Source organism: Myzus persicae, unplaced genomic scaffold, assembly GCF_001856785.1.
Source record: "Myzus persicae strain clone G006 unplaced genomic scaffold, MPER_G0061.0, whole genome shotgun sequence".
NCBI lineage: Eukaryota > Metazoa > Arthropoda > Insecta > Hemiptera > Aphididae > Myzus > Myzus persicae.
Genome location: NW_019100869.1, coordinates 268,612 through 291,410, shown reverse-complemented (window position 1 = coordinate 291,410; position 22,799 = coordinate 268,612). Strand labels below are relative to the sequence as shown.

The 22,799-nt window shown below is 26.8% G+C and overlaps 4 protein-coding genes and 1 long non-coding RNA gene across 5 annotated transcripts; 3 read left to right on the top strand and 2 right to left on the bottom strand.

The window, feature by feature from the left end:
• Positions 1-496: 496 nt before the first annotated feature.
• On the top strand, positions 497-4,830 carry LOC111026531 (transmembrane protein 179). The gene is made up of 5 exons (XM_022304633.1): positions 497-606; positions 676-852; positions 1,184-1,312; positions 4,190-4,274; positions 4,523-4,830. Exons 1-5 carry the CDS (start codon positions 497-499, stop codon positions 4,763-4,765), a joined length of 744 nt encoding a protein of 247 aa, XP_022160325.1. The 3' UTR covers positions 4,766-4,830.
• A 422-nt stretch (positions 4,831-5,252) lies between these two features.
• LOC111026520 (protein PTCD3 homolog, mitochondrial) lies at positions 5,253-11,669 on the bottom strand. Its single transcript, XM_022304620.1, has 13 exons — positions 11,367-11,669; positions 11,118-11,256; positions 10,802-10,999; positions 10,342-10,471; positions 10,122-10,263; positions 9,913-10,009; positions 9,661-9,795; positions 8,442-8,643; positions 8,155-8,374; positions 7,511-7,619; positions 6,613-6,851; positions 6,265-6,451; positions 5,253-5,584 (listed from the first exon to the last, which is right to left on the bottom strand). The coding sequence occupies exons 1-13, from the start codon at positions 11,381-11,383 to the stop codon at positions 5,417-5,419; spliced, it is 1,983 nt and encodes a 660-aa protein (XP_022160312.1). The 5' UTR covers positions 11,384-11,669; the 3' UTR covers positions 5,253-5,416.
• Positions 11,670-11,897: 228 nt separating this feature from the next.
• Positions 11,898-13,840, top strand: LOC111026522 (JNK1/MAPK8-associated membrane protein). The gene is made up of 6 exons (XM_022304621.1): positions 11,898-12,312; positions 12,409-12,680; positions 12,767-12,994; positions 13,144-13,319; positions 13,395-13,471; positions 13,530-13,840. Exons 1-6 carry the CDS (start codon positions 12,283-12,285, stop codon positions 13,743-13,745), a joined length of 999 nt encoding a protein of 332 aa, XP_022160313.1. The 5' UTR covers positions 11,898-12,282; the 3' UTR covers positions 13,746-13,840.
• Positions 13,841-17,671: 3,831 nt separating this feature from the next.
• Positions 17,672-21,364, top strand: LOC111026525 (cdc42 homolog). Its single transcript, XM_022304625.1, has 6 exons — positions 17,672-18,184; positions 18,381-18,517; positions 19,532-19,604; positions 19,686-19,795; positions 19,856-20,053; positions 21,060-21,364. Exons 2-6 carry the CDS (start codon positions 18,413-18,415, stop codon positions 21,147-21,149), a joined length of 576 nt encoding a protein of 191 aa, XP_022160317.1. The 5' UTR covers positions 17,672-18,184; positions 18,381-18,412; the 3' UTR covers positions 21,150-21,364.
• A 20-nt stretch (positions 21,365-21,384) lies between these two features.
• LOC111026526 lies at positions 21,385-22,432 on the bottom strand. The gene is made up of 2 exons (XR_002603710.1): positions 21,915-22,432; positions 21,385-21,741 (listed from the first exon to the last, which is right to left on the bottom strand). It is a non-coding gene; the product is annotated as an uncharacterized LOC111026526 (long non-coding RNA).
• Positions 22,433-22,799: the final 367 nt, after the last annotated feature.

Here is a 22,799-nt window from a genome sequence, read left to right as displayed (position 1 = left end):
GGGTCCACTTGAGCACTGTACACAATTTCCGGCTATTGTATATCAATGACCAGGCAATGTACCCAAATTAAAAGCAGATTCAGCTTTGCTCAAATATGTCGAGCAATGCCCGAATTATACACTTTATACATATATATTTAAATAACTTTGATTGTGGTTATCACTGACAAAATGAAAATTGATAAAAATTACAAATTAGATAATGGCATAGAAAACAGATAAGAGATAACATAGGGAATAAATAAACAATAAGAACAACATATTATTGTTATTATTACTAAACGATAAATAGTAAATGTTGTAAATAAGTTGTTTTTGATTTACCTAAGTCTTGAATGTTGTCAATATTCATTGTTAAGAGTTAAATTTTTGTTTTATTGAAAACAATGAATATAATTTCAATTTAATGATATACTTTATTTTTAACCTTCTCATTACTCAATTACACGTAGGTATTCATGTTTGTTTGAGTTTGGATAGTTACAATTGAAAACCAATGGCACTCACAAATAAATTATTATTGAGTCAAGTAGCTGGTTATACCATAGCAGCAATACTTTCACTATGCATCATTATACCAATGAGTCTTCATCAAGATGAATTTAAGTAATTTGTTCAAAACCTATGTAGTACTTAATATTCACCTATTAACATTACAAATTTTTAACTTTACAGAGGACATTGTCTTTTGTTCTCTTCTGGTCAATGGCTTGAGAAGAATGGTCAATTTTTAGTTAATTGGGCATCTCAAGCTTATTGTAACTATTCAATTTTTGTTGGAGTTTTGCTGTTAGTGATATCATCAATACAGACCTATAGGATGTCAATTTTTGCTTATAAAGGAACTGACAGGTTTGTAATCTTCGCATTTTTCTAGATATGGTTGTATATTGTTTTTTAACATACAATTACCTAAATATTATTTTTTATTTGACTGTACATTTGTGCATATCTTTTATTAGAACAAATGTTTCACTATTGCATTTTTTTAAAAATCAATTAGTTTTTTGATTTTGAGAACAATAGTGAAATACAATTTAGCTCTTCGTTCTTGCTTTTTTAATTGAAACACAATGTTTAACAAAAAATAAAGTAGTTTGTAAAGGATACCTATACCTATACCTTATAAACAAAAATTTAAATAATGTACCAACAATTTATTTGCATAATATGTACTTTTCAGTTCATTTTTATTGACATTTATTGATGCCATTACATGTGTACTTATGTGTATTTTTACAATCAATGCTGCTCTAATGATAACATTTGGATTTATGACTTGGTGTAATGACATGATTGAAAGATTTCCATCGTAAGTTATTTTTATATTATTAATATTATATAAATCAATGATATATTTACAAATTACAATGTTTTTAAGTTGATTTATTAACAGCCTTTCTCATACTGACTGGAAAAATGTTATGAGGAATGAATGTACATATAATTGACTTGTTTTTACAATTTGGGCGTTTATAATATTTATTATTTACTGTTGATAATAAATCCCTAACAATAAATCCATTTTGTAAAAAGTTGAACAATAAGTCCAAAAATTCAAAATATTCTATTAAATCTACTGTAGTGTTCGATGTTTTTATTTTTTTAAATTTGTGTATGGAAATATAATATTTGTAAAGCTAACTTTTTTAAAGTTATAAGGTATACAGTTTCCATAACATAGAAATGTAATAGGGGTATTACACTTTTAAATAAATGTATGTTTATATATAGTCAATGACAAAATCCAACAAAATATTATTAATATAAACATAATTAATTATTAGAATATTAAAATTAATTACATTTTTTAAATTAATATTAATTATATACATAGTTATAATGTACACCTATATAATAAATCTTATAATTATAAATTTAAATTTAGTCGAATATTTTATATTTTTTAACTTTTTTTTTATCCAACAATAAAAAAATGGAACCGGACTTCTTGTTTAACTTTTGCAAAGTGGACTTTTTGATCGATTACCATTAATATAGTTGTTCCTTTAATATCATTTTAATACCATTAATATCGTTGTACTATATTTTAATTGTATATACCTTATTGATGATAGCTAACAGTTTTTATCTCTTTTTGGTCATAATTCAGAGAAATTCACGGTTTCTTTGGGTGTTCACTAAAGAAAGCTGTAGGCTTAAACTGATATTATTCAATAATTAAAAAAATTATTTGTGCTTAGCTCTTGATTGTAATATTCAATAATAACATTAATATTCAATTGTTTACATTACTTCTATGTTTAAAATCTATTTCAGACTGTACTAAGTTGCAAAATCACCAAATATATTCTGATGTTAGTATCTATTCTGATGTAATGTAATCGGCCTTGATTTAGCGATTCACAAATGCAAAGTAATGTCAGTCATTAGAATAAACACAGAACCAAAACTAAACATGTTTTCCATATTGGAAATGATAGCATAGAGCATGTTGATCAGGTTGTGTACTTAAGATTTATATACATGGTGACCCATCAAGCATTGTAAACTCCTTTTTTTTTTTGACTAATGCAGTTATTCAAAATCTGATTTTTGAAATTTTGAAATATATTTCAAATTTATTTATTTCAAATCTTTGTATTATTTAAGGAAAGTCTTGTGGAGATACAAACTTTTGTTTTTCAAATGACAACCACCCCCTTTTATACTGTAAATTATTTTTTATTTTTTAGTGAATAATTTTATGGAAATGTTGACATATTAAAAACAAAATTCAAGTGAGTAGTTGGCGAGTTATTTAATTTTGTGTTCTAAAGATAATAGGTCAATACTAATGGGTTTAGAAGGCATGGAATTTATTAGTAATTTATTATTTATATTAATCCATCTATATTTATAATATCTAAAATTGGGGCTTGTATAATAAATTAATAAATACAAAGTACTAGATCCGATATTACATGTATTTCATATTTTTGATAAACCATTTTTAAAGACTATTATCTTTAATATAAATAATATTTTAATAATTGAAATAATTGGTACATAAACATTTTTAAAAATATTATTCACTAAATAATTAAAAGTAAAAAAAGGGATTTCTTATTTGAAAAACAGAAGTTTGTATTGCCACAGGATGAAAAATGTCAAGAATTTGAAAATATTGTCTCTAAACAGTGTATATTTAATAATTCCAAAAACAAGAATTTGAATAAATTCATTATTAAATGAAAAATGATGGTGTCATGTTTGGTTAATCACCCTATATACTCCCAATATTACTCTCTGGACCCACATTGATTATATAGTAGGGAAAGCTCTATGAATACTTTGATTTATCATGTGTTATGCTGGGTTGATGATATCTGGTAAATGTCTTTTAACCTGATATTAGTCCTTAGTTCAATCAATATTGGTCTGTTGTGCGATCCTCAAGTTCAACTCAAGTTAAATTACAAATTGAAAGTGTAGAAGACTGTTTTCTTGGAATAATTGCTAGATATATGAAAATAACCACAAATCACATGACCATTGTCATTAATGTACTTAATCACTTAGAATACCAACATTTGAGTTGTAGAAAATATGGTGGCGGTAAACTTTTAATGGTCAGTTGTGAATTGATGACCTATGTTACTATCTAAAATTGGATTCAAAAATCCAGGTATAAGAGCTTGGGAACAATTCCAAATGTCTACAATGAAAACATATTACCTAGAGGCTGATCTAAGGAAAGTCATGTCTCTAGCTAATCATAATATTTTTGTATAAAATTAAAGTTCTATGTAAAATGTGTTTTTGTGTCAACTGTAAACAAAAGCTGAATGACGTTTGTTATTTTAAATAAATAAATAAATAAATAATATATGCTATACTCATTGATTATAGTACTATAATTATTATAATTATAAAATGTATTTATAATCAATGCTATACTGTTTTTATAAGTTTATTTGTTAATACTCAATGGAATTTAACATTTATAATTAATAATACAATCAAAATAAAATACCATTTAATGATAATTAAAAAATGGTAAATAAAAAAATGTTTAAAAGCGTAAAAAAAAAACATGATAGAAAATGTCCTCAGGTATTTTATTTAATCAATTAATTTTCAGTTTGATGACTATATTTTATCGATTTTAGTTTAGTTATTTTTAACCTAATAAATTGTGTAATATATTTATAAATATACTAATAAAAATCGTATACATATATTAAAGGTGTGAAATGGCTGCTGGAAATCCTATTGATATTCAAGATGGAATTGATACATCTGGTTTTTACTTTCAACTTGGAGTAGCTCAGGTAATCTTCTACAATTTGTTGAAACTTCATATGAATTTTCTCATTTATCAAGTGAAAAACAATTATATGATAAATTAACTACAGACCTATAGTACTGAGGCTTGGTTAACTTTTGTTATAATATGCAAAGCTGAATTAGGTATGTTAGACTAAACATACAAGTCTAAATAGTATTAACTGGGTCAAAACAAATGAATACAATACTTGGTACCTATATTCTTAATACTTTCATAATTACATTTTTATAGTTTGGAATATGGGCTTCATGGTCTTGCTGGGTCGGTTTGACCGTTTGCACTATGTGTAAACTTTGTTATTATCATCAAATGAGTAATATGAAAGCTTCAATGCTACGAGAAAGACAGAAACTTATTGACGAAGGTATGGCTGCGCCCACCAGAGTGACTCCATATACTACTTCAGATGAAAGTAATAATTCTAAAATTGAAACACAACCAACAAAATCTATTGATGTCAAAAATATTGAGTAGCTTAAGTTCTAATTATAAGTATATTTATTTATTATTTCATTTCATTAAAATTATTATAAAATATATTAAAGGTTTTGTTTTTTTATTTGAATCAACTTTCCATTTAACCTGAAATTAGTATTATTTTTATTGGATTTTTTTTGTTATCAAATATACTTGTTAGTGCAGTTTTGTATTTTTAAGACCCCAATCAAATACATCAAATATTTATGATAAATGTTTATAATTTAAAATTAAATTTTGTTTAATATAACATAGAATAAAAATTTAATTTTTTATACATTTTATTGTAGAAAAGACATCTTACTTGAATTTGTTATGTGTATATGTATGTATGATTAATTGATTATAAATATTTTGTTGATAAACCTTATAAGTTTATGTGTAGGCAGATTTTTATCTGCAGTGTTTACATTACTATTAAAATTAATACATATTAAAAAAAAATTTAAAAGGAACAAATTTTTAATGTTTTAAAAAAACTAAGTAAAATGTTTGTTTATATGTATTTTGCATGCTGTACAACTCTAACATGTTATAATATTATTTATTAGTACAAAGTATATTCATCAGAAACATAAAATAATAAAGAAGTAAAAAATCATTGTACATAATATATTACTAAAGTTTAATTTTAAAATAAAAACAAACCTAACTAACAAGTTCAATTTTATTTTCAATTTCAACGTAATGTTCAGTTCCAACCAATTTTGACAAATGTGCACGCTGCATTGGTGATAAAGTCATTTTTGTCACAATTTTTGAAATTAAATCATCTAGTTCAATATAGTTGACGTCTAAAGAGTATTCAATGCATTTCTAAAATAAATACAAAATAATAATCAAACAAATCGTATAAACAATATTAAATAAATATAACAAGATAATTTTAGTTATCACCGTAATGAATGTAACAACATAATATCAATTTTTTTCAATTTTGGTTAGAAATTTCCATTTATTTTTAGTTAGTTAAATGGTTTTTATAATTTCTGTACCACTTACAAGTTTTACAACAGTGCTTTTGAAAATAGTTATTTGAATTATACATTAGGAACATTTAAAAATAGTTATTTGAATTATACATTAGGAACATTTAAAATTAAAAAAAAACATTGGATATCAGGAACATGTCAAACCAGTACATGAATTCGCATTCAAAACCTAGATTGAACGAGTTTAGGAAAGGAAGCACCTATTATTAAAATGAAAGAGAACTTTTTGTGATTTGATAATATTGGAATAATAATTTCTTTTAAACAATAATATTTTGAGCATTAAATTTGAAGTAATAAACAAAAACTATGATGGGCCCTGGAATGCAATTTTTATTGACAGATAACTGCAACAATATTTTGAAATAAATTCAAAATTGCTTAAATAATCAGTTTCAAAGTGTCCATAGGGAACTGATTTCAGTTCCTGCCTTCTACAGGTCTCCTGATATTAAAACTATATCTAACACCAACACTTAACTATTTTCTTTTCGTTTTACTTACTAATAACTCATTAAAACAGTTATTTTCAATGCAATAGTCTACAAATGTAGCAATTGTATGACTATCTGGAACCCCAATGATTTCATTTTGATTTTTATGCAGTTTCACAATAATTTCAGTTGCCTTATCAATATTATCTCCAAACAAACAGACGTTTATCAAATTTCCCAACATAGAACCGGTCCATCTAAAATAAACAAGGTATACTTAATAAGTAGACAATCAGACAAATATATTTTTTTAAATATTTAAAAATTAGTTAAAAATGCAATTAACAATTTCAAACGGTTTGGTAATTCTGGAGCTCATAGTTTACACTGTAAACTACAGTCAGTCTGTTATACTTACGACATTTTTATTTTCCCAGTTTCTTTTCGTTCTTCAATAGCATCATAAATTGTACCAGATAATGAACTTAATTTTTCTTTAATAGGTTGTTCAAAACTTGGGAACAAATTTTGAGCCATACCATTAATCAACTCTGTTATAATTGGTTCTCTATCTGCTTGATCAAACATTAAAATGTCTGACCAAATTTTTGGGTACAATTCAACTGCAGCAGCAACATTTATAGTTTTCACAATCAACTGCAATCAAAAATGTAATATTTTAAAAGTATTAAAATGTTATACTTATAAAATACTATACTTAATCTTAGGTAGCAGCTAATGTATAGCCAACGCATGGAGAGTGCAAACTTCACTTTATTATTCTAACTACCAGGCACTTATACAGGAGGGGGGGAATAGGGTCTGGACCATCCCTATATTTTTTCATACTCCCGTATAAAATTACGATCCTTAGAATTTAAATCAAAATAAAATACTTTGTTAAATAGGTGTTATTAAAAAATATTTGTATTGTATTGTGGTATACAACGAAAATATTTCAAAACTTAAAAATCTAAACATATTTTACGAAGATCGGGTATCTGAAAACGTGGTTGGGTCTGAATTTTTACTTGAAATAGAGTATAGTTTGCATTTTATTATGATTAGCAATTTATTGTCACAGCCAATAGTTTTAAATGAAAGCTGATGATAAAAAATGATTTATTGAAGGATGTGGTCTGATTGAAATAGGCATAACCTGTTGCTGATCCCTCTTATATGAAACAGAATATATGATGATAGTGTAAAAAATGTTTGTCATATTTTATTTCTATAAATTTGTTCTGAAAATTACACTTTGAATTGAAAATAACAATAGTATGATAAAAATTATTGGGTCTATATTAAAGTGTTACCTCAGTGATTGCTGGTTCCGGTATATATATGTGTGGGACCAAATCATTGTAATACTTCATTAAGAATTCAACAGATTCATTTTGGCATAATATTGCAAACAAATGCCGACTAAAAACACATGTAGATAGGTAAGTAAATTATAATCAAACATCTTATACTAATTATTAGGGTTCAAATTTTAGGCAACATAAATAAAAAAGCATATTTTCACAAATTAATTATTGTATAGAAAAATAAATATATAGAAATATAATTTAATAAAATGTCTTCAGAGAAACAATGGTTTAAACTCAATATTCCAATAATTCTAATATTCTTATTTCTGGTACATAGTGAGTGACGATCATTTAATTTCCATTGAAGTTATGACACGTGCATTGTGGTTTTTTTTAAAATACATTATGTTGAACATATTATCGATAACATGTCGCCATTACAAGCTATTTCTGTTTTAACAGCAAATACATATAGAACTATTGTGATAAATAGAATATTCAAAAACAGAAAAATGCGAAAAAAAATTTCAGGGGAAAAGGGCAACACAATATGAGTCTATCATTGGTTTCCCAAACTTTAATCCAAACCCTACTAATTACTTAAGAAAAAGAAATGGCATTTTAAAAGAAAAAAAATGTATATTTACTAATAAACTGATTCTTTATATGAATCTCCAATTAAATTATAATTTTTTTTCTTTAGTAAAATAGAGTGAAGTCTGAGTGCAACTTCAACATTTTGTAAATGGTACCGACAATTTTCCATAGCAGCCGTAAAAAAATTTGTGTCAGCCAAGTCTTTAATACTTAATGACTTTTCTTCGATAAGATTTAAAATATCGACAAGAATAGTGCTCTTGTTTTTTCCTGGAACAACATTTTTTACAATAAAATATCTAATTACAATAGGCATTGATTAACATTTTTAACATACTGTCTGCACAAAATATTTGTAATAAATAATAGTATGATGCTAAACATGGTTCAATATCAAATTGTTTGGCTTCAGCAATTGTTTTTAATGCATATTTTTTTGATTCAGAATTTGTCGCCATAGTAGTTAAAACATTAAGAATTGAATTTAAAGTTCCTAAATTCATAGGTACACCTGAATCACTCATTTGAGTTAATATTTCCTGAAAAAAATAACAGTATATTCTATAATAATTAAAGTGTAAAGAAAACACTTGCATGGTTATCATAATTATTATAACTGTAATAAAACTGAAAATAATTTTTTTTAAAAACTGAACATGCAATATTGTATTAATATGCAAGCAATTAAAATAATAACCTAAAACTAAAGTTTTTTTTGATAAAACAGTCAACTTTCTAAATAATATGGGCGTAAAAAGAATTTAAAAGGCTCATGGCAAAATAAACCGGTGGACCTCAATTCTCACAACCACAATAAAATGTATATAATATAATTACATATACATTGCGTATTACCAATACATTTAAAAAATGTATTTCATCTTTAGATAATAAAATAAATACAATAACAGTTTCTACTGATTTAATCACCTAAGCCTCAAAAAATAATATTAGTGAATATTACTTCGTTAGTTACATCTCGGTCTTTTCAGTTGATTAAGTTGTTTAATATACATTTACAATAAAAAAAATTTTATTTTATCCATTATAACGAATACATTACAAATGCAGACAAACAAATTAATACAAATCAATAATAAAGATCATATTTACAATACTATACTATACATACAAACTTTAATATTTAAACTGGAGTGTTTATTATTTGTGAGTAGAGTTTGGAGCCTGCGGAGTCTGGCGTTTAAGGCAAGTCTCTTTATACGGATATGGCTATTCCAAGTGAGGCGTTTTTCCAAGTTAAGTCCTAGATATCTAACTGTGTCAGATGTGGGAATATAGTAGGATATTTAAATTTAAATTACAACATATTTTACAATTGATCATAGGCATAAATTGGTGAGAGACTTAGACCTCCAAAAAACTCCTAGGCTCTTAATGTGTTTCCTAATTTGACCTAGTAAGTATAATAAATTATGTTAATACGTGTTAATTTATATTCCCCCCCCTAGTTTCAACCAAATGTACGCCTATGCAATTTACTTGAATTCTGAACCCTTTTATGACAGTCTAGTTAAAGAAAAATAATATGTATCTACTTGTATATGGAGCCACTTATGATCTGCCCCTTCTTTGACATAAACAGCGGTTTTTATAGCTGAATTATATGCATTGGTAGATAAAATAATTCCTTTTTCATTAGCTTCTTTGAATAAATTATATGCTTCTTCGAACTAAATGTAAGTAAAATACACAATAATTAAAAATGTTTTAACCAATAAACATTATAAATAATTTTAAAATTAGTACTAAAATTCTATAACTAAAAATAATAAGAGAACGTATTTAACCTGATTATATTTTGCCATCCCTTGTATGATTATTGAATAATGGTGAGAATTAGGGGATTTAATAGCTGAAAAAAGACTCATTGCAAATCCATTAGATCTGAAATTATTGTTTTAAAATAAAATAATATGGTTATTAAAATGTGCAATAACATGTTTAATTAATATACTGCAAGTCTGTATAAGTTATTATGTTCATTGTAAATACATACTTCCAAGTATTTCTATATTCTTCTCGGTCTTTATTTGCTTGTGTATACCAACGTTCTTCAATCCAGTCTTCTTCTAGATCATCTTGATTATTGTAAAAACATACCAACTCCAAAAGTGATTGTTGTGTATCTGAACTTATTTCTAATGATCATAGACATTAAAATCAAAATATTTTGTTATAAAATATAAATAGGTATATGAGAATATTAAAAAAATTACCTATGTCTTTTTTTCTTAACAGGTTATAAACAGTTATAGCATCTGACACAATAGCTTTTTCAATTATTAATTTTAATTCATTCTCATGTAGCTCAGAATTTTCATCATACACAACTTTGGGGCAAAATTTCTAAAGTAAATAACAGTAAAATAATTTATATTTCTTGTACAATTCAGCAATTTTTTTTTAATTTGAATCAGTGTTAATTTATGAAGAATGTAAGTAATTTAATTTTGGTTCTTTTTTTGTTACAGAACAATAATTTAAGCATTTGTAAATAATAAAGCCTTTTCAAATTTTTTTTTTAAATTGTAATCTTTCACTTAAATATTCTGCGGCACAATATTTTTTGAATATTGTTATGAGTACTAATATATAATTAATATTTTAAAAAACCTAAGTTAACATAAAATTACTGATTCATATTAAAACAATTTAAATATTTATTATTAATTGTACCTCAATAGGCGGAAATGCTACTTTATGATTAAACAATTCAGGATGTTGATTGAGAATCCAATGTGCTGCTTTTCTACCAGATTCTTGACTTAAGGCATAAGCTCTTTTTTGAAAATTTGAAACTGGAATTAAATATGGGTCATCGTGGTATTTATAGTGAGCAGCAGTTGGATCTCGTTGAATAGTACTAGAGATTGCCTAATTAATTACCGAAATTTAAATTTTTTTAATTAATTTTTTAATATTTTTCATTAGTCATTAAATACTTAGGTATTTGGGTACTCGACATACCCAAGCCAAAATTAAAAATATTTACTTTTAGTATGTCAGTCGAACTTCGATTTATATATTTTGGTATATCAATTTTAATTCCACTGCTTGAAGATTTTTCCGAAGTATTAGTTGATAGTCGAAATAGTTGAATAGATTCATTAGATTTTCTTAAAAATGCAGTCCTAGTAAATGAAATAAAGACCGTAAAGTATTATACATAATATTAAAATATATTGTAATTAGTACAACAAATATCATAAATTCATAACTTCAAAGAAATAATGCAACATACCTGTAGTTATTTAACATTTTAAAGGATTATATTTTCAAAACTGGATACCTATACCGCAACTAAATAATCCTCTTGACAATAGACTTGGCTGTCGACTTTAAGTACAGTTTTTACACAATAGCCAAACACATATTTTCATACGTAGGTTGTATGCTAATTAACAGTTATTTTAAGTAACTACTATGTAGCAAATTTCAACGATTGCGTGTAAATTGTATAAGCTACTCAAATAATACACTTTATTTCCTACGTTATATTAGTTAATAAATAAATAAATATTAATTAATAATTTATTAGATACAGGTATATCAAAATTAATCCGGCCTCCGGAGTCCAAGAGCATGGGTGATAAATAAACTGATAAATAAACGGGACAATAACTGTAGTTCCACAAAACATTTGTTCCAATGATATCTTGTTCCAAAAATGTTTTGAACACGATTAAAGATAGTACTATCTTAAATCGTGATATAAGCATACCTATGTTCCGTGGTATATGGTTTATGTGATAAACACGGATCACAGCCGTAACAGATAATAGATACGCCAGTTCACAGATACTCGCCGAGATTCTTATATCTGAATCCTGAGAACTCAAAACTTCTTGTAATTTATTTTACTGTCTTTATTATCCTGGTTTGTGCGATTTCAGTAAATAGTAAATTCAAGTTCAAAAAAATACTTATTCCTGTACAATTATATAGGTATTAGGTACCATTCCTAAATTACATTATTTTTTGGAAATAATATTCTATACAAAAACAATCCTTATTATTTTTTTCTGTTAAATGATTGAAGTGACATTATATTGAATATAATGGTTAATAAACCTATATATTTTAACGACATTGTTAATGTTTGTGTTCTTACGTTTAACATGATCATATAAAATTTGTTCTCTCTTAACCCTGCTGTAATGGGAGAATATTATCAGCATTTTTTTAACGTGAGTTAAATTTATTATTATACAATACAACATTATGCTAGATCTTTTCATCAAATATGCATTAATATTTGTTGGTTCTTGATTTTGTAATTTTAGAACCATAATAGTATTGACCATATACTTGAACCGAGGTGCCCAGGGTACTATTGTGGTCGACAAGACTTAGGTAATGGACGTACAAGTGCTTGCGGTTCGTGTCCATCGGGTACAAGAGTGAATTCATTTCATATTTGTCAACCATGCACAGATTCTCCATCATCATATGATTTCATGTACCTCCTATTTATGGCGACAGTGCCTTTATTATTCCATGCCGTTTACATAGATCTTTCTTTGTCATCAATAATATGGGCATACAAAGGAAAAAGGTGTTTATTTTTTGATGATGGTTTTAATTTTAATATTTTTGTCTCTTATTTTGACTGCCAAATTAATTATTACATTTTTATTGCAGTGGAATTTCTCAGAAAAAAACAAAAACGAAAATTGTCCTAAATATATCAGCAATATTAGAAATATTTATTGCAGCAGTTTCAGCAGTCCTAGTTGTTGATCCTATTGGTAAACTATGGATTCGATCTTGTCGTACACAATGGCTATCTGATTGGTATACTGTTTTGTATAATCCAACACCAGATTACCGTGAACCCCTAAGATGTACTCAAGAGGCTGTCTATCCATTGTATGTTTTTTTATTTATATTTGATGTCAACAATTACAAATTATTGTAACTGTTTATCAATGACGTTTCATAAATTCAATAATACATTCACCATGTGTATTAAAATGTTAGCTTAAGACATATTTTTATTTATGATAAACAATTTTCAGGTATTCTATGATTTTTATTTTTTATTTGGCTTGTATTATTGTTTTGCTCACAATACGTCCATTGCTGTCTGCTTACTTCAGTCTTAACAGAGGGGCTTATTTGAAAACTATGTATGCTGGATTATATTTTTTCCCCATAGCAGCTTTAATTCATGCATTCCTAGGAGGTATTGTTTGTAAGTATTTTTAAAAAACATTTTATTTAAAACATGTGTATGGTATTTAAATTAATTTATATATTTTTTTTATAGACGTCACATTTCCTTATATTGTAATTGTTGTTTCTGTAATATCGAGTGCCATTCATTTTGCTACAGAAATAAATCAGGTATTCAATTTTAACTGTTTCATTAAAATAATAAATAATGCTATTTTCAATTTAATAGTCTGCAAAGTATTTGATTTTGAACACTGTATGTGTGCCAAGAAACATACTGATTGTAGCTGTGCATTGGGTCAGTCACGGATTTGGTATTGTAGCCATAACTCAGTTAGAAAATCCACCAGTTGATTATGCTTTATTGCTACTCATTCCTTTACCAACCCTTTTCTATATAGCAACTACTCGCATAAGTGAACCATCAAAAATTCTTGTATTGTGATTAGTGACTTTATTGTTTCAAATTTAAAAAATGAACAAATGTACAATTATTAACTATATTTTTATACTGTATATATATTGTTGTTTATGAAATAAAAAATTCTTTATTTACCATCAATAATCCATTAAATTGTAATATTAAAATTTTTATTTCTAAAAAACTAAAGAAAACTCATTTATTTTTACTGTATTAGTTATTTAAAATATAATCAACCGCAAAATTAGTTAGACAGTTTTTAATGGAATTTAGAGAAATAAAGCATTAGGGAAGTTAGGTTTCATAAGAATAATTTAACATCACGCTTCATGTGCAGTTGATTTATTTGGAATGTACCAAATTTTATTTGTAAGTATTTTAGTACGTTGTTATGTTGAATATTCTTTTAAATGTACAATGTTGAGTTTGTAGATAAACTATCTATTTACTGTATACTCCAACATTGGTCAAGAAAGTCCTATTGTCATCAATGTATTTTATTGAATTTACATTTATTTGTATAGTTCTATCTTTTTATTGTTTTATATTATAAAACAATGTTATTAATTCATTATTTGTATAATTATTAGGGATAATACAATTTTATAAAACTATGTAAACAGCCAAAGTTCTACTTATTTAATTAATTGTGTCAACATATTTAATGTTTTTTTAAGCTGTATTCATAATAGATTAACACATACTTAGAATGAAAATGATTTAATAACAATCAGTTAATGGCTGATCTTTGAACCCTGATTTATGGCATGGTTCTTACATACAACATGAAATAGTTGCCATATTTCATCTATCATATCATCATAATATGTTTTTTAACATATAGGCATAAACTTAAGAAACTACTACTTCAATTTTTGATGTATGTTCCTGCATCAAATTTTTGGAAAAAAAGAGTAATTCTCATTTGGGAAAAAGATTATAATATATAATAAGTTTATAATATAGCTTCTCAATTTATAATTAAATTAAAAAATGATGATGAGATATTTTATTCATTATATTCTGCACATTGTTAGGTAATAAAGATGTGGATTAGCAGCTAATCATTAGCCATAGATATCAACCATAGGGCATAGACCAATAAACAAGTTTATAGGTCTATAATATCAACACAAAATTAAAAATGTACTTGATTATAGTTTTTTAAATACTTTTTCAAAGTACCTATCTATATTTAACATAAAAATTGTGTTTTCTAATTTTATATCAGAGTTGATAAAAAAAAAATGATTTTTTTAAAATAATCAAAAAAACTGTTTTAAACATGATTTAATCAAGTTTAAAACAAAATTTAATAGCCATACGTGGGATTATTTAGTATCAATAACAGAGAGTGCAATACCTATCTGTGAACAATTTGGATGTGTTGTTAGTAGTGTCGTTACAGATAACGCTGGAAATATGTAAAAAATGAGAAGAAATTTGGCTTTGAGTGAAAAATTACAAAACAAACAAATTATAACACACAGGTGTTCAGCACACTTGTTAAATTTATTAGCTCATGATATAGAAGCACCTAGAATTAAATCTCATATAAATAATATATTTAGGTTTTTTAGAAACTCTCATTTCTTTGGTACTAAATATAGAATGGAAGGTGGAAGGTGGTAAGACATTGGTTATGCATCAAGATGGAACACATTAGCAGATGCTATCCAATGTTATCTGGATAATTGGTATTTGCTATACAAAATATGTGATGAAAATCGTAGTACAGTTGATTTTTCAATTTTTTGTCAAAATTAAAAATACTGAAACTAGAAATATTGCTGAAGAATATTTAGTAAAATTGAAAAAAATTGCCTTGTCCTTAGACAAAATCCAAGCTGATTGTTGTACAATTAGTGAAGCTACTCATATTTGGTTAGATTTGAAAACTTTTTTGAAAATGAAGTTTGTAGTTCAAAAATGTTGAAGACTTTTACAAATTGTTTTGAAATGGCAATGAGTGACCATTTTTTAGCATATATTTTGGACCCTCGATATATTGGTGAAAAATTAATCTAGGAACAATTTGATAATACTCTGAATCATGTAAGTATGTATCATCAAGAAATTATGGCTGAAATCATCACCTTTCAAGCACAGGGATTTCCTCTCAAATCTTACCTGTTCAATGAAAATGTTGTTTTAAAAATTAAACCACTGACATGGTGGACAGTATTGGAAAAAAAACTTAACGAAGGAAATGAATGAAATGGTTAAGCAACTGTTCACATCATGTGCTTCATCAGCTGGCATTTAGAGAATATTTTCAACTTATGATATAGTTCATACAAAACTAAGAAACCGGTTGGGTGTAGAGAAATCTTCTAAATTATTATTATAAATATTATAAATTTGCTTATTAAACCAAAAGAAAAATAATAAAAAGGAATTGCCAGTATTAACTTATAATTTATATGCACATAAATTATATTTTTCTGTTTTAAACAACTGTTTTTTTTATAATGTTTAATTCATTTGTAATAAACGTTTTAAACAAAATAATGTTTGATTAATTTAGATGTTCTAAAAACATGTTTTAAACAAGTGTTTAAAACAACTCAACTTTGTTTTATATACTTATTGGCTATCAACTATTTTGAATTCAATTGCTTAGAAAATATAAATATTTTAATGGATAGGCGTCTGCCTAAGTTAGTTCATAAGTTAACGATTATTTATTTTGTGTTATGACTCCTAACAATATATAACACAAGCTATCATCTATATAAAATAATGGAAATTCTTTTGAAGCTTTATTTACATTTCAACATTATAAATGAGGTGCAATGAGAAAAATTAAGAACAAGCTTATTATCCCAAATCATAAGCAATGATTTGAAATTTTCAAGCAATTAAAAAAAAAAAAACATTCCCAATATTTTATATCGTATTAATAGGTAATACTATGATAATTTCTGTTATGACTTCATGAGTACCAGTAGTACTATTATATAGGTACGATTATACATATTTATGCTAATACCTATACAATTTACCATATAAATTGTATTTTATTTTCAAAATTATTAATTATCATTTATCAACTATCGTTAAGATTTAAGAAAACATTAAATCAAAAAAATTGCATCAATTTTTGAATTATCTGAATTAAGAATTTTTTTGTTAGCAACAGGACATTTTACGGTAATTCACATTATATATTCAATGTCAATGTGTAAATATTCACTTCTGATAGTCCTAGATAAATAGCGCACGCCCCCACTGGTTTTACAGGGACCATTGGTTCAATTCATAGGAGGTATAATATGGTTAAGTGCTGATTCATTATTGAGATCAAATGTTTGTATAAAGCTAATTACATAAACACTTTTTCATAAACATTTCATGGGCACAGAGTCGATGAAATCTATTATTTCATCCATTTAGCGTTATAAATATTATAAGTGACCAGTGAGTAGTGACCACATAATGTAATGTCTAATATAGTAATATGTGATGTCCTTTTAAATCTAACACGATTTTCGAACTAAGACATAGCTTAGCTCACGTCTAATGTCTGTGTTGTACAGTTGTTCATGGAATTATGCAATCCAGCATTATGCAGGCTATTATTACTAGTATTAAATGAATCAAAACATAGAGTAGGAATGTCATAATCAGGGCCTTAGAGGAAATAGTCTGAGGAATAGACTTCAATAGAGGATGTCTCCTAAGATCGTGATTAAAATTATATTATTTATGTCCTTATCAGACATGTTCAGTCATCAACACTTATCAATATTATCACCTTCATCAACCGCCGCTGCGCTGGGAGAACTTAGCGGCCGTCCGGTATTCCGGTACTCGCCACTCGGCCACTCGGGTACTCGTACTTCGTTCCATCCCGTGCAGTCGGGTCCGCCGGCGGCGCATAACCAAAACCGCACAGTGCGGCAACGTGGCACGAGAATTCCATCCGTGCGCGATTGTGTACGTGCGTGCGCGTGTGCGTGTGTCAGTGTCAGACTGTCAGTGTGTGTGTATCTGTGTTGACGCCCGAAATTTTTTGTTATTCCGTCACACACGACACATTACATCGGTATATTAAGTGCTGCATAAAAGATCGTCTGGCTTTTAGGTGTACGCAAAATTTGTTGCCGTCTTTTTTAGCGGTCTTCCTGTACGTGCGCAGTGTTTTTTTTTTTTTAATTTCGTCCTCTCCCCACCCACCCACACCCACAGTACTCGCCGGCCGAGCCGAATTATATGTAGCGTAGTACCTGTGCGTCTCGTACACGGTTTTGTGTTTTTGTTTTATGTTTTGATTTTTATTTTCAATTCGGTTTTTTATTCACGATTGCGCTCTGCCTTTTCTTTCTGCCGACGTAGGTCCGTGTGTGTTAGTTCGCCGGGTACGCTCCGTACACGGGTTGAAGATCGCTGCAGGGCAGCATCGAGTGCTGCGACGACCAGCTAGAACACTTCCCGAGTGCTCTGTGCTGCTAACTCACAAGGTAACCGAGACTACTTGGAGAAATTACCCACCAATTATATTAATAATGGTACTATGGTTGCATTCTCTGTAATCGTCTTGTCCAATGTGCCTACAGTTGTGTGTGTGTGTGTGTGTATGATTGTAGTATGCACATCGACTTCGTGTCCTTCTTCCTGTTTTGTTGGCCTATTGTAACTATATTCGTTTTGTTTCAGTATACACATAAGAGTGTTTCCATAGGGGAAACATGCAGACCATCAAGTGCGTTGTTGTTGGTGATGGAGCTGTCGGTAAGACTTGTCTGCTCATATCGTACACTACAAACAAGTTTCCTTCAGAATATGTTCCGACTGTAAGTACTCTATATTTTACTATCAATCTATGGTGTTAGGGTAGATATAATCTATAAATACCATTATTTTCCTTTGACCAAATTATTTTTCTTATATCTCTACCTAGGTATATTGTATTTGATTGTATTTGATTTTATACATAAGAATTACAAATTTCAGATTTCTACTGTATAAAAAAATTCACTCCAATAAGTAGGTAGGTAAATCTACTAATTTGTATTTGGTGTAGGTAACAAAAAAAACCTATTAGTAAATAATTGTAAACAAAATATTTAATTTAAATTTTGTATCTACCTAGGTACCATTGGTACCTAGGTATCATTATTTTTCTGATAAATACCTAATCATTTTTTAAATTTACATGTATAGGTACATTCAATTATATTAGGAATACATTTAGTATATGCTACATACATAAATAATATGAAAACAAACAACTGTTAGCGTATAGGTGTACCTATAAATTATAATATTAGGTACATTACAATTTGTTTATATTTTGGTTGAAGTATCTGCTTCCCATAAGTATAAATAAAACTAAACGTAAGTTAAATGTTATTATACGATGAATAAACATTCAAAAAAAAAGAAACTACTACCTAGTGCCTATCCATTAGTAGGCATATAACATGTATATTGTTGCATCCTTAATTAGACATTAGGTAGGTATCTACTATCTAGTATACTACGATGATTATATGACCTTTAAACTTTTTATCTTAATATGTAATGTTTGATTTGATATTATTTATTCCTACATTTATCTATTTTGTTAATACATTTTTTAAATTGATTTTTATGTTTTATGAATATTTTTTAAATCTAGTATAATATAATAATACAACATAGGAATTCATAATAGAAATAGAACATGTGTCCCAAACAATGTTTATCTTTTTCTATACACTAAGGGTATCACCCACCTACAATGACAAATAATGTTTTTGATGCAGATAATTATGTTACGATACGTTATTTTTTTTAAATGGTTAACAAGTACATTTTTGTTTAAGGTTTTCGACAATTATGCAGTGACAGTTATGATTGGTGGAGAGCCATACACATTAGGTTTATTTGATACAGCAGGTAAAATAATTTTTTAACATTAAAATAGTAATTTTCCAATTTAGTTTCTCTAAATTGTTATGCTTATTTAATAAATATTAGGTCAGGAAGATTATGATCGCCTCAGACCTTTGAGTTATCCACAAACTGATGTGTTTCTTGTTTGTTTTTCCGTGGTTTCACCATCTTCATTTGAAAATGTCAAAGAAAAAGTAAAAATATTTTGATGTTACTAAGTTGTTAGTCAATAATAACCGACATGTTTTTCTCAGTGGGTTCCAGAGATAACGCATCACTGTCAAAAAACACCATTCCTGTTGGTTGGCACACAAATAGACCTTAGAGAAGATGCCACAACTGTGGAGAAACTAGCCAAAAATAAACAAAAATCAATATCATTTGAACAAGGAGAGAAGCTAGCTAAAGAACTTAAAGCTGTGAAATATGTTGAATGCTCAGCACTTACACAAGTTAGTACATAAGAGTCTTGATATTTATTTGAATTTGATTTGATTAGATTAATATATGTAGTTGATGGCAAAATTAATATTGAAACCTCTGAATAGAAGACACTGTCACCAAAATTGTGTCTAATATTCAGAGAGGATTTACTTAAGAATTGGGATTATGATTATGTATTTAATAATTATGTAGTTAACTGTTTTTAGAAGTCAATAATTATTATTTGTGATTGGTAAAAAAACAATTAATACATATTCAAATTTATATAAAAGTGGTTTGTATGTACTGACAATGTATAATATGATTCAATACAAATTATTGGCTACGTTGGTTTGTTTAAAATCATTCCAATCAATTTGAATTACAATTTGAATAATTATTCTAAAACTATGAAAAAAATCTCCTTAAAAAGAGTGCTTTTACATAGTCCAGAATTCAGAAGTGTTCCTATTAAAAAGTTAGTACTATGGAGAATTAGAATGAAAATCAGAAGAAACATGGTTATGTAGATATTATTGAAATATGATAGTCCATTTAAGTAGAAAATTAAACATAACATTTTAGAAAGAAAAAATAGAATAGATTTTTGATATGTGCTTATGAGTGCCTAAAATTGTTTCCTGTACGCTTACTATACTCATAAACTTTATCTAATAATCATTTACCACTAACATAACATGGCTGATAGCAGAATGCTAATGAAGTTTACTTAAAATATTCCTCAGAATCTGATAGTTGTAGGAAACTTAATCAATAACAATTTTTTCTACATTCCTAAGAAAATATTTGATTAGATTAAATCAAGACACATGCGTTTGTGAGATTCAATCTATTAATGATAGAAAACTATGTCAGAAATTTAATTTTTTTTATACTTCTATTTCACTGTTTTTACATTAAAAAAAATGTATACCTATGCTATGTCTGATGCATTATTGCAATTTATTGTTTTGTAAGACATACTTAATTGAGATTATTTTAATAGTTTTAATACTTATATTCTATTTTTTACAGAAAGGACTAAAAAATGTATTTGATGAAGCTATTCTTGCAGCTTTAGAGCCTCCTGAACCAGTAAAGAAGAGGAAGTGTGTTATATTGTAAGGCTGCGGATAAATAAACAGGTGCGACAATTATGTCATAAAAATATTTAAGATAAAACAATTTAAATCATGATTTAGCATGGATACAATAATGAAATAATAATTATTTTGTTTTTACTAATCTATAAATATATATATAAATAATTTATTTTATATTTTACAAGAAAATATGTGCATTCATTGAATAATAAATAAATAGGTTTTTTATACGCCATAATTAATTGTGGTTGTTTTTGTTTATTATAATAACGACCCAATTTATTTTTATTTTTATTTTTTTTTTTTATTCTTCTGACAATCCTCTTTATGTATCATTTTATGTTGATTAATATATACTTTTTCTTGAACGTAATATTCACTTGTAACACCAGTTACTTATTTGATGATTAATAATATTATTAAGATACATATTAATTATTATTAACGTTTAAATTAAATCCAGCCATAATAAGAAAATAATATTTTACAACTTTATGTGTAGGTAGGCTAATAAACCAAAAATTAAAAATTGTATCCATTTACGGAAATAGGTAAATTGTTGTCTGCCGAAAATAATTTTAAAAGTAGACCTAACCGATATTTTTTTAAACTAACTTTTTTNGTAGAATCTAGAGAAAAAATTCAAATTATTTATATTAAGTTTTGTCAATTGTATAATATTAGTTCTTCAATTAATAGTAATAATAATTATAGTATTAATAGGTAAATTGTTGTCTGCCGAAAATAATTTTAAAAGTAGACCTAACCGATATTTTTTTAAACTAACTTTTTTTACGCTTAATTGTATTTCTATTTTTTTATAATTACTGATTTGTAGACCAATTAATTTTAATACAATGTTAAGTGAACAACAACTCAAATGCCTCAAGACCTTTTTTTATGTCTTTGGACTTTCAAAAGTACAAAATAATTGTGTATAGTCAAAATTGTACTTTCAATTGCTTATGAATGTTGAACTCTTCTCTGCTTTGAAATGATGAAGAATAGTATGACATGCAGATAATGATAATTATTTATACAATCAAAATGATATGTTTAGATAAAAAGACTTATACCTATATTATATATATATTGTCAACCTCTTTAATAATTGTTGTAAACTGCAGGTGCAATGTTTAAAGTTTCATATGGTTGTTCAATTAACTTAATAAAATAGACAAGTCTAGAAATACTTTATATAATAATGTTCTAGATGTTATGGATCATCTTGATGTCACATTGGTTAAATAAAATATTTATTTTTAACTGGCTTTTGAGTTTTATTGTTTGTATCATATAACCCAAATTGATGAACTGTTATTATTTATTATAGATAATTGATTACTGTCTAATGAGAATCATTTAATGTATAATCAATGATTTTGTAAATTTATTCTAATGACAATCATTAATAATTATCAACGCGTTATTATTAATTATCATTTATTGTGATGGGTACTTATTTATGACCTACGAATTATATATTTTGTATTATGTGTTTTGTTATTGTCATATAACCTTTGGTCAAGAGAAATTCTGACGTAAATTAATTTACATAAAAAAGAAGTTTAGTTGCTATAGTTACGTACTTATGGAGACCAGTGGTTGTGGTGGTGATATGATACTACTAACCACTGCTGTATGCGAACGATTTGTTAGCGTATAGCTGCTG